The sequence below is a fragment of the Acinonyx jubatus genome, chromosome A2, assembly GCF_027475565.1.
Source record: "Acinonyx jubatus isolate Ajub_Pintada_27869175 chromosome A2, VMU_Ajub_asm_v1.0, whole genome shotgun sequence".
Classification (NCBI taxonomy): Eukaryota; Metazoa; Chordata; class Mammalia; order Carnivora; family Felidae; genus Acinonyx; species Acinonyx jubatus.
In genome coordinates, this window is record NC_069383.1 from 148,569,436 (window position 1) to 148,581,675 (window position 12,240).

The 12,240-nt window shown below is 46.4% G+C and overlaps 2 protein-coding genes and 1 long non-coding RNA gene across 22 annotated transcripts in view; 1 reads left to right on the plus strand and 2 right to left on the minus strand.

The window, feature by feature from the left end:
* Nucleotides 1–9,184, minus strand: part of LOC113593544 (uncharacterized) — a 59,032-nt gene extending 49,848 nt beyond the window's left edge. Inside the window, exons 1-2 of the long non-coding RNA XR_003413754.2 lie at nucleotides 7,636–9,184; nucleotides 4,124–4,202 (exon numbers count right to left, since the gene is read on the minus strand). This is a non-coding gene — a long non-coding RNA (uncharacterized LOC113593544). The remainder of the gene's footprint in view (nucleotides 1–4,123; nucleotides 4,203–7,635) is intronic.
* MAP4 (microtubule associated protein 4) overlaps nucleotides 1–12,240 on the plus strand; it is a 203,214-nt gene that overhangs the window by 2,622 nt on the left and 188,352 nt on the right. For 9 of the 20 annotated variants that reach the window (XM_053219474.1, XM_027038588.2, XM_053219479.1 and 6 more), the window contains exon 1: nucleotides 9,633–9,766. The exons of 1 other annotated variant lie outside the window; for it this stretch is intronic. The gene's annotated coding sequence lies outside the window, so the exon portion shown is untranslated. Of the gene's footprint in view, nucleotides 1–9,625; nucleotides 9,767–10,122; nucleotides 10,342–10,588; nucleotides 10,625–12,240 lie in introns of those variants that run through there. 10 more of the 20 variants (XM_053219487.1, XM_053219491.1, XM_053219492.1 and 7 more) reach the window with 5 other exon arrangements.
* LOC128314998 (basic salivary proline-rich protein 2-like) lies at nucleotides 9,470–10,733 on the minus strand. Its single transcript, XM_053220298.1, has 2 exons — nucleotides 10,636–10,733; nucleotides 9,470–10,151 (listed from the first exon to the last, which is right to left on the minus strand). The coding sequence occupies exons 1-2, from the start codon at nucleotides 10,731–10,733 to the stop codon at nucleotides 9,470–9,472; spliced, it is 780 nt and encodes a 259-aa protein (XP_053076273.1).

Here is a 12,240-nt window from a genome sequence, read left to right on the forward strand (position 1 = left end):
CCCAGTGACCCCAAACATCCAACTTGTGATCTCAGCTCTGGTCTTGATCTCAAGGTTGTGAATTCAAGCCCCCCACTGAGCTCCATGCTGGGTGTGAAGACAAAAAAAAAAAAAAAAAATTAAAAAAATAAATACTTCTAGAGGTATACTATTAATCAGAGCTCTTTTTTACAGTTTTTTTTTTCTATTTTGATGTGAAATCCGTATACAATGAAATACACAAATCTTAAGTGTACATTTGCTGAATTTGGACAAGTGGATACACCTGTGCAATCCACCCCCTATCAACATATGGAACATTATCATCATGCAGAAAGTTTCCCAGCAACCTCCTCCCTGCCTCCACCCTGGGCAACCACTCTTCTGATGGTTTTTCCTGTTTTAGAACTTCATATAAATGAAATCACAGTGTGTACTCTTATGCAAGGCTTCTTCCACTCAGCATATTTTAGACCTGTTACATAAAAGCAGTTGTTTGCTCTTTTTTATTGCTGAGTAGTATTCCATTGTATGGATGTACTATAATTTTTGTTTATCCATTCACCTGTTGATAGATGTTTGGGCTATTTCCTGTTTGGGGCTATTAAGAATGTAGTTGCCATTGTCAACTATAATTAAAAAAAAGAATATTGTTGCAGTGAACATCCTTTTTTTTTTAAATGTATGCTTAGAGAGAGAAAGAGCAGGAGCATGAGTAGGGGAGGGACAGAGCGAGGGAGAGAGAGAGAATCTGAAGCGGGCTCCCAGTTCTCAGTGCAAAACCAATGTGGGGCTCAAACCCACGAACCGTGAGATCATGACCTGAGCCAAAGTTGGATGCTCAACCGACTGAGCCACCCAGATGCCCCTACTGTGAACATTCTTGAACAAAGCTTTGTGTAGATGTATGTTTTAATTTTCTTGGCTAAATGTGGAATTAAGTTGGTCTTTTTCTTCCTCTGGATTGTGAACTTTTTGAGGGCTGATTTAGTCTCTAGCCCCAAGCACAATGCCTTGTTACATGGTAGGTTCTCAGTAGACATTTGTTGAAATGAAACATAATTCAAGCACTACATAATTTTCTTATATTCTATATAATATGCACCTCTCATTTACTATGGGCCCAGTAAGATATGAGCATTATTCCAATCTTCCATTGAGCCTCCGAGGTAGGAATTATCCCATATTACAAGTTAGGAAACAGGCCAGGAGAATCTAGGTGAGGTGTTGGAAGTCACAAAGTAGGTGAGGGGAAGAGACAGGATTTGAAAGTGATACTGTTTGTGTGAAGCATATTCCTCTATGCTGCTTTGCTTCTCTGAAGGTCTCAGCTCCTTTAAGTGGAATCCTTGGAGTGACTGTCCCAGTTCACCCTTTATCTACTCTCAATGACTAGGCAAAGCAGGCTCTTTCCCTTCCCTCTATTTCCATTAGTCACGTGGAACTCCAGATCTCACATACCTTGACAGAGGCCAAAACTGCACCCCTCCGGATGGAAGGCATACAGTTTACCTCAAAATGTTGAGTGTCAACAGGTAAATGGACAGAGAAGTGGAATGGAAAGACCACCACTATGCAACCATCACAGTAGAGACTGGTTTAGGCAAGACTCATGAATGGATGTGAAATCTAGGGGATAATTTTGATGAGGAGCAGGATGTAAGCATGTCTTAAAGTGCCTCTCCACAGATTGCTTATTAGTTCCAAGGGGAAAATACAACAACAATACACTGGAAAAATCAGAAAACACCGTAACTTGATGATTGAAATTCATATCACTAGTGAGGGGCAGATGGACACCACATGCCTCCTGATACGATGACCTGAGGAGGACATGGCATCATTTCTACTGTATTCTAGACTGAATCTAACCATGAGAAAACATCAGACACCCACATGAAGTACATTCTATTTTTTTTTAATTTTTTAATGTTTATTTATTTATGAGTGTGAGAGAGACAGAGCACGAGTGGGGGAGGGGCAGAGAGAGAGGGAGACACAGATTCCGAAGCAGGCTCCAGGCTCTCAGCTGTCAGCACAGAGCCCGACGTGGGGCTTGAACTCACAAACTGCAAGATCATGACCTGTGCCCAAGTGGGACGCTCAACCCACTGAGCCACCCAGGTGACCCTAAATGAAGTACATTCTAAAAGAGAGAGAGAGCGAGCAAGAGAGAGCACTATATTCTTCAAAAGTGTTAATTTCATAAAACGCACGTACATACACATGCACATACATACAAATGCTGTGAAAATGTTCCATATTAATGAAACCTACAGAGACATAGCAACTGAATGTAATATTTAATCCTAGACTGGATCCTGTTTTGGAGGAGAAAAAAATTAGGGACACTACTGAGTCAAGTGACAAAATTGAAATACGGATGGTAGATTGGATCAAACTCCTGAGTCAATTTTAACTTACTGAGTTGATATCTGTATTGTGGTTATAAGATATATATTTATTATTAGAAATGCACACTGAAGTATTCAGGGGTTAAAAGCCATCATGTATGTGATCTACCCTCAAATGGCTCGAAAAATATGTTTTTGTTGTGTGTGTGTAGTACATAGAGCAAATGGGGAAAACGTTGAAAAGAAGTGAATTTTGGTAAAGGGTATATGAGAGTGCTATATACCATTTTTATCCTTGCAGCTTTTCAATGAGTTTGAAATGGTTTCTAAACAGAAAGTTTGGAAAATGCTCTACTGCAAGGTCCCTGGAATCCTAATTCAGTCAGTGAGGACTGTGCTGACAAGAACTCCATGGACATGAGCATCTCTTTTCTAAATATGTTAGTTTGTTCCAACCTGCCAATGTGTGATCTCAAGCTAAGTGAAAAAGTGCCAAGGACCCACGGCGGGCATCTTCTAAAAGAATCCCTTCATCTTGGTCCCCTCTCAGAACATCTTTCCCAGAGCAGGCTCTCACTAGAGGCTTGTTAAATCAGCTGGGTTGCTTTCGGCTTGTGAGTGATGGTGGTGAGCTCTGAATGGGTCTGAGGGCTGGGTCCTGCCTCCTTCTCTCCTATTGATCTGCTGCATGATGTCAGTCTCCTTATCCATGGGTGATGGGTTTGGACCAGAGCAGAGGTTGTAAATTGGCAATCTGAGAGCCGCCAGTCCACAGACATTTGTCCTATATGGTATTTAATTTAATTAATTAGGTTTTTTTTTATTTAAGAGAGCGAGAGAGAGACAGAGAGAGAAAGAGAATCCACACTTAGCGAGGAGTCCAATGTGGGGCTCGATTCCACGACCCTGGGATTGTGACCTGAGCTGAAATCAAGAGTTGGACATTCAACCAACTGAGGCACTCAGAAGCCCCTTTTTAATTAATCAATTAATTTTTATGTCCTACATGGTACTTGCTGATATTCAACAGCCAGGACACTGCACATAAAAGTTTGGCTCCATCTTCTCCAACCACACAGGGCCCACATTTCCAGCAACTGGCAGCAACTGATTGGAGTTGGGGCATGTGCCCTGTGCTCTCCACAGTCTCCAACCCACTCTTCTTTTTTCTTAATTAAAAAAATTTTTTTAATGTTTATTTTATTTTTGAGAGAGAGCATGAGCAGGGGAGGGGTACAGAGAGAGAGGGAGACACAGAATCTGAAGCAGGCTCCAGGCTCCGAGCTGGCAGCACAGAGCCCACTGTGGGGCTCGCCTCGAGCCCACGAACCGGGAGATCACGACCCAGGCCAAAATCAGAGGCTTAACCGATGGAGCCACCCACGTGCCCCTCCAGCCTACTCTTTTATAACTAATCAGCTTTCTCATTTACAGTTTCTGCTTGGTCTTTGGCCTGGAAGCCCTCAAAGGACCTTCCAGTTCCCATCTTCTCTGACCATATCTGATCTCTTTAGGGATTTCACATGATGAACAAGAGGTTGGATGGAGTGAACAGTGAGGTGCAGAAGAATAACAGAACCAAAATGAGAGTTGTGTCAAGTACAGCGGCTTACAAAGGGCCAGACCGTGGTTCCAGACATTGACATAACCACTGGAGTTCCAGATGGGATGGGATGCTTGGAGTCAGAGTTGGGAAGAAATTAGGAGGTTGTATTTAGGACTGAGGGTCAGGACAGAGGATGGAAGAAGAATTGAGGGAAAGCCAGGTTCCTGGGGAGAGTACCAAATACCTGGAACTGAGGGCATCACTGTGTGCAGTCTTGGGGTCACAGCTAAGAGCAGTTATGATTTGTAGCCAGGAAGTGGATCCTAGAGAGAAAAGGGAAAGGGAAGAAAATTTCAAAATCAAGGTACAGTGGCAAGGACTGAAAGGATGTGGTGTTTAGTTCCAGATCTGCCACTTACTAATTGCGTGATCTTGGGCATATCACGCCTCATCCCTGAATCTGTTTCCTCAGCTTCGGGATAGGGATGACAATACAAGCCCTGCCTAACTCAGAGTTATAGAAGGGCTAACCAGCAGTACCAGAGAGCAAAGCACTTAGTAACTGGGGAAGCACTATCCCAAAGTGAGATAAAATCTAGAAGGTGTAATTGAGCCTTAGAATTCTGGAGCTTGAAGCTATTAGAATTGAAAAGAGTTCAGCAAGGTTACTACATATAAAGTTAACATACAAAAAGGAATAGCATTTCTATATACCAGTAATCATTTACAAAATGTAATAGGAAAAAAATACAATCATTGTGGTACCTAGGAATTAACCTCACAATAGGGTTGTAAGACTTCTACAGAAAAACATAAAACTTTACAATTTTTATTTTTTTTAATATTTATTTATTTTTGAACGAGGGGGGAAAAGAGTGCAAGCGGGGGAGGGGCAGAGAGAGGGAGACACAGAATCTGGAGCTTTCATTGTCTGCAACGCTCTCATTTAACGAACAGTGAATTTGAGGCCCCAAGAGGAGAAATTACATAGCAAGTTTAGGAGAAAGGGGGGCGCTGTGCTTCATTAGTTTTAGAGTAGAACCCCCTTCTGAGCTCCCTCTGGGAATAGGTGAATAAAACTAAGCAAAGGAAGAGGAAAAAGGGACCTAGTTAGGGGGATTTGTGTAAGGGAATGCCCCCAAACTGTGTGTTTTATCACATTCGCTCGAAAGGGACAGGTCTTTGTAACTAGTCCTGTGGTTACAGGAACAAGGAAACACTTAGGGAAACTTGAAAGAGGTAGTCTCATTTCGAGGGAAAGGAGGTCCCCCATTGCACATTACGTAGCATGCACAGTGAATGAAATCACAGAAAGTGAGAGGTGAGAAGACCATCTTGTTCTACCTCCCGTGATAGAGATGAGGAACCTGAGGCCCAGAGATGGGAAATGGCTTGCCCAAGGCCATACAGCTTGTTCCTGGAAGAGCTGGGACCGTAACAGGGTTTCTTAACTTGTAATCCAGGGCTTTTACTCCATGTGCCAGTTTGGATTGCGTATCCGGCAAATAAGAGACTGCTGGTGGCTTATACCATTGGAGACTTATTGATGAACGATGGCTTTCAGAGATAGGGGTTACTTTCCTCACTTTACAAGAGGTCCAGAGGGGGACAGTCAGATAGGTGTAGCTGCCAGAGGATGCTAAGGACCTAGTCTTCTCCTATCTTCCCACTCCTCACCTTCAGCCCATGACTTTTGTCCTTACCATCGTAAGATGGCTATATCACCTCTAGGCATTGTGTCTGTATTCCAGGCAGCTGAGTTTGTCTTTTTATAAAGACTTACCTGAAAGCTCTGCTCCATCCACTGAGGCACATAGCAATCCAACTCAAAAGGAGTCAGGATAAGTGTCCAGGCACTAAAGTAGGAGGTGGCAGGGGACTTTTGAGCAGTTAGTATCTAATGTTTGCTGCATCACTATGCTACACCATTTCATCTCTATCTATCTATCTATTAAATATTTTACTTTTATTATCTTTTTGTTTAAAAAAAATTTTTTTGAATGTTTATTGATTTTTGATAGAGAGAGAGAGAGAGACAGAGCATGAGAGGGGGAGGGGGAGAGAGAGAGGGAGACACAGACTCCAAAGCAGGCTTCAGGCTCCGAGCTGTCAGCACAGACTTTATTTTATTTTTTTAAAGTAATTTCTACACCCAATGTGGGGCTCAAACTTACAACTCCCAGGATCAAGAGTTGCTGACTGAGCCAGCCCGGCACCCCTATGCTACACCATTTTATTTTATTTTTAAATTTTTAATGTTTATTTATTTTTGAAAGAGAGAGACACAGTGTGAGCAGGGGAGGGGCAGAGAGAGAGAGGGAGACACAGAATCTGAAGCAGGCTCTAGGCTTGGAGTTGTCAGCACAGAGCCTGACGTGGGGCTCGAACTCACAAACCGTGAGATCATGACTTGAGCTGAAGTCGGACGCTTAACTGACTGAGCCAGCCAGGCACCCCTTTGCTACAGCATCTTAAAGATGAAAGAAGGGGTGGGTGCAACAAACTCCTGCCTGAGAATCAGAAAATAGGTTCAAGTTTGGATTCTGCCACTTATTTGTGGGTCTTTGACGTGTATCAGTTACCTCACCTGAAAATGGTTTGGGCTAAATGACCCCAAAAAACCCTTCTGGCTCTTAATTCTATGACTCTATCCTATTCAAATCCTAATCCATGTACTTTTATTTCCCTCTCCCTAGGGAATTCTAACATAAACATTGTAAATTATGATAATAATTGGTATGTAAATATTGCGTATTTATCTGATAAGTGTTTGTACCAGGAAATTTCAGCCAGAGGTCCCTACCTTGAGAGCATCAAGGTATCTCCATAAACGTATTTTCTTCTAAAAGTTGTAAAGTTTTGGGGCGCCTGGGTGGCTCAGTCGGTTAAGCACCTGACTTTTGATTTCATCTCAGGTCATGATCTCACGGTTGTGAGATTGAGACCCATGTCAGGCTCCACGCTGAGCACGGGAGCCTGCTTGGGATTCTCTCTTTCTTTCCCTCCACCTCTCTCTCTGCTCCTCCCAAGAGCACATGCATGTGCGCGGGCTCTCTCTCTCTCTCAAAATAAATAAATAAACATTAAAAAAAAAAGAAGTTTATGTTAAATCTGGAGGTGGGGAAACAGAATGAACTTGTACTTCGAGAAAAAAATCTACTAGGGCAGATGCATGTTTACACAAAAATTACCACATATGTGGTAAGTGCTGTGATAGGCAGAGAATGGGTGCAGGACGATGTGTATGAACTGGAGAGGGTGGTGCCTAAATTGTGTAACTTGGACTGAAGCAGGTGGGAGGGAGGGCTTGGAAGTAGCTGTGGCAGGAAAGAGAAAAGGGACTGAACCAGAACAGCATCAGTGTTGGTGGAGATGTTTCTGAGGCAGAAGGAGTATCTGGTAGGCCTGAGGTGGGGAGAAGGGAGGGAATAACTGAGAATGACTTTTGAGTGTCTAGCTTGGGATACATAAAACATGGTGACTTTATCACCTTAAAGAAAGAATGGAAGATTCCAACACTTTTGAATTTTCCCAGCCATCTGACTTCTAAGGAGCTCACAGCTTATTCTATTCTTGAAGCCCCAGGACAGGCATTGGGGCTGGCTACTCCAGGCAGCAGGAAGGATCAGAGTAACTTTTGAAGCTCCCACCTGTGTGTTTTCCTTATAACAGTTAAGTGCATGCTTGGACAATATCTGTGGGCTTTGGTATGAAATAATGCTAATTTCATCAGGACAGGAAACTTATTTTATTTACCTTTTTATAAATGCCCCTCACTGTGTGGCCTTTTCTGATGTGCAGATCATCATTCAGTATCTGTTGGATGAATGCATTCAGGCTTGCAATGGTAGTTCCCCTGCTCTGGAGTCTGGGTGTGAAAGAGGGGAAAAACTTTGAGTTTGGTCCCAGGACACCTGCCTTATTAATTAGTCATTTCAGTTCTCCGTGATTGGCCTAAAGTTCTTTCCAGGGCTCCAAATTCATAGTTCTATACATTTTCCACTTATCCTTTTATCCTTCATTCCTTCATATTTGTATAGGCTATAAATGCTTCTTTAAAGTCATTCTGAGTAGTACTCTGTAAATGCTTGCTAAGTGCTAGGCACCAAGCTAAGTACTTTATTTATATCAACACATTTGATCTGCCTAACAACCCTAATAAGGTAGGTGTGACTATTATTCATTTTACAGTTAAGGAAACTGAGGTACAGAGAGATTAAAAATCTCCCGCAAGCTCACATAACTTGTAGGTTGCAGTTCCCAGATTTGCACACAGGGACTCAGGGTCCAGAGTCCAAGTTTACCTCACTATGCTACCTCTAGGTCACCGTAACAGGGGCTATGACAGGCTGGTGACTTGCATTATCTCATTTTTTACTAAGGCAATTAAAGCTTAATTTCCCAAAGTTACACACAAAGTAGCAGGGCTGACCTTGAACCAGGGCTTTCAACCAAGTCCAGTGTTCTTTCTGGTAACCAGCCTGCTCTACAGGTTAACTGACTACATGTCCCAGTGCCTGGTTGCCTGAGTTAAAAGCACCACACTTGATTGCTGGAATGTGGTCATTACATAAATTACTAAACTTGTATTTGTTTCTCATCTGTAAAATGAGAATGGGACCATTGATACCAATTATAAAGCATTGTTTTGGCAAGTAAATGAGTTATTGGGTGTCACGTACCTACAAGAGTGCTTGGGACATAATAAGCACTCAAGAGGCGTTAGCTGTCCCTTTTCCTTCTGAACCACTGCTATCCAGCAGAAATATATCGCGAGCCAAATAGGGATTTTAAGTTTAGCGGCCATATTTTAAAAAGCAAACAAACAGACAAACAAAAATTATTTTTAAAAATGCTTATTTGTTTTTGAAAGAGAGGGAGAGAGAGCACAAGCGGGAGAGGCGCAGAGAGAAGGAGACAGAATCCCAAGCTGGCTCCGCGTTCAGCACAGAGCCCCACCTAAGGCTGATTCCCAAATCATTTTCCTGGTATCAAGGCTTGAACAGAAATCAAGAGGAGGCTGAACCGATTGAGCCACTCAGGTGCCCCATGAAATTATTCTAAATGTGTTTTATTTAACCAAATATATCTAAAACTGTAACCAATTTTGTAATCAACTATCCAGTTTATAATCAAGATAAAATTATGAGATTTTTATATGTTTTCTACTAAGTCTCGGAAATTCGGTGTGTATTCTACACCTACAGCACATTTCAACTTGAACCAGCAACGTCTCTTGTGGCTGGTGGCAGCGCAGCCCTGGAGAGGCCCCACACCCGCGTCCCTGTCCCCCTACGGTTCCTTCCCGCGACCAGCTGGCCCGCGCCCTAGGCCCCGCCCCGCGCCCCTCCCAGGTTACATCACAGAGCCCGCAGGCCCCGCGGGCGGGGAGACCCGGGCCCGGCCGCGTGTGCCCGGCTGCTCGCATCCTCCCAGTTCCAGATACCCAAGTTCTGAAAGAAAGCAACGTCCAGCACAGGACAGCGGCGGCGGTCGCTGTGCCCGCCGGCCGCCCGGGCCCTAGCGGGCGGTAGAGGGGAGTCTGAAGCCCCCATGCGTACCTCGCCCCAACGGCCCTTCGCTCGCGCCGCTACCACTGCGAGGTCGAGGCGGCGGGGCCGGCGCCCATTGGCTTGCCACAGCCCTCCGCCCGCCCCCTCACCGCGCTTATTGGTCGGAGCCGCGGCGCCCGCGGGATAGGCGGTGGCGGCGCCCCGCCCCCGCGCCGGCCCTCAAGAGAGCGACGAGGAAGCGGCCGCCTCCCTGCGCCCCGCCCCACGGGCTTGCTCGGTGGCTCCGGCTCCTCCCGACTTCTCCCGGCTCCTCCCGGCTCCTCCCGGCCCTCTCCCGGCTCCCTCCGGCTTCGGCTCCGACGCGGCGGCGGCGGGTAGGTGCGGCGACAGGCGGGGCCCGATCGGAGGGGCGGCCTCTCCATTCTCCCGGGGGCTGCCCGAGCCGCTCTCTGCGGCTGCCCGGGACCCCGCAAGGCCCGCCCGGGGCGGGGAAGGGCGGTGGCCGCGGGCCTGCGGGACGCGGGGGCGGGAGGGCAGGGGGCCTGAGGGCGTGATCTTTCTAGGCTTCGGGGCGCGATCCCGGGGCCCCTTGGGGCCGAGCGGGCTGAGAGGACTGGCTTCGGGCGTCTGGAGCGTGGGGCTGAGCGGCACGCCTCGGGCTCGGGATGGGGCTGCGCTCGGGGAGCGAGGGTCGGCTGCGGTCTGGGGCCCTGGGTGGGGCTCGGGGACGTAGGAAAACTCAGAGGTCGTTCCGTGAGGCTTTGTGGGGGTCAGTTGAGGTGGAGCTGATGCGAGCTAGAGAGCGTGCCCAGTCCCGGGTTACGGGCGGGGCTGAGGGGCGGTCTGGAGAACCGGGCCCCAGCCTAGGCTCCCTGCGTGCGTCCTCTCCGGCACTGGGCAGACTAAGCGTTGGGTTGGGGGACTAAGTGTGTGGCTGCGAGACGGCGAAGTAAGTATGGGGATGGGAGGATTGGGACTGGGACCGGGAGGGGGCAGTTGGAAACGTTACCCCGAACCGAGATGGTGGTTTAGCACTTGGACCAGGTTCTCCGCTGGTGTGTTGCCTGAACTCTTTTTTGGTGAAATTACCCCGTGGGGGAACGTTGGGGTTTTTGCTTCCACCCAGGAACGTGTAAATTAAATGCATTTACTTCTTTTCGGAGGAGGCAGTGATTACGCCTCGTTTTGTGTTTTAGGACCCAAACCTGGGGTGAAACGTGCTTCTCGGGAAGGTTAGTGTTACCCAGCTTTCTTCTGGAAACCCCCTTTCTCCTTTCCCTCCTCTGGTTCGGTTACAGTATTGCTCCCTAGGGCCTCTCGATTCCCTCTCCCTGGCTGCATAGCATTGCAGTGTTTCGTGTGTGTGTGTGTGTGTGTGTGTGTGTGTGTGTGTGTGTGTGTGTCTCTCTCCCGCCCGTTTCCCTGCTGCTGAGCTTTTGGCAACTGCCACTGCGCTTTCCCAGGGATGGTTGTGGCATTGCATCAGGGGATATTTGTGCTTGTAATTTGCTCACTCAGCCCAGGAAGAGGGAGAATAGTATGCTGCAGAGATGGGGGGGGGGGGTTCCGTCAGCTCGGCCGGGTAGGCAGAGAAATGGGTGTGGTGAGGGAATACAGCTGCTCTAGGCCTATAGGGTAACACTGCCCAGTCATCAGCTCAAAGAGATTCAAAGAGCAGCAGCAACAGCTATTTTTATAAATCAGTCCTGAATCCAAGCTGAGCACATGGATTTAGAGTGAACAGTTGTCATGCTCTATTACCGGCTGGGTGTTTGGTAGACAACATTGGAGTTGCTAAGCGAGAACTGTACAAGGCAGCCGGTACTTGCAACTTTTTAACTTTGCTCTTCTCACACCTCTCTGGGATGGCACATCCCCCCCCCCCCCCCCCCCCCCCCCGCCTCGGTGTCTTTCAAAACTTGAAGTGGTTTGATGGTTCAGGCTAGTTTTCAAATGAAATGTTTCTCTATCACTGGTAGTCTTCCTCTCACATTTGGCTTAAAAATAATAAAGCTGTCACCTTTTGAGCACTTGCTATCTTCCGGGCGCTAGTAGGTATTTATTTACAGATGGGGAAATTGAGACTGACAGGAATAAGGAGTCACACAGATAGTTAAGTATCAGAAGTGGCATCCATATCAAGGTCTCTCTGACCCTCTCTGCCCTCCCCTCCCCCCAGTAGTTCAGAAACTTGAAATTTTTGATTCACACTGGGGTGACTCAAGTGCTTGAGAATTTATTCATGCAAAGTAATCTCACTAGAGACTGATAAACCAGATACCAGTTTATTTACATGGAAAGTATAAAGTGCCATGTACACAATTGGAATTAATTATCCACTGGCACCTCCTTTATTTCTGGGCAGCCAAATCAGTAATAAAAAGGCAGTTGATTATAGAATGGGAACTAAGGGCCCTGGATGTTTTTAGGCGGATTTTTTTTTTTTAACGTTTATTTATTTTTGAGACAGAGAGAGACAGAGCATGAATGGGGGAGGGTCAGAGAGAGGGAGACACAGAACCTGAGACAGGCTCCAGGCTCTGAGCTGTCAGCACAGAGCCTGACCCGGGGCTCAAACTCATGGACCGCGAGATCATGACCTGAGCTGAGGTCGGCCGCTTAACCGACTGAGCCACCCAGGTGCCCCTTTAGGCGGATGTTTTAATCAAGTTACTGAAACCTAGTGAGTCTTCCTTCTTCTCCCAATTGTGTGAACACATATATTGATGTTTGACAGTGCTGGGAAGATTCTAAAAACGTTTTCCCACTTTGTCTCAGTTGTGTGCGTGCGCGTGTGCGTGTGTTTAAGTTATTCTCTTCATATATTTGTCATCTCAGCATATATTTA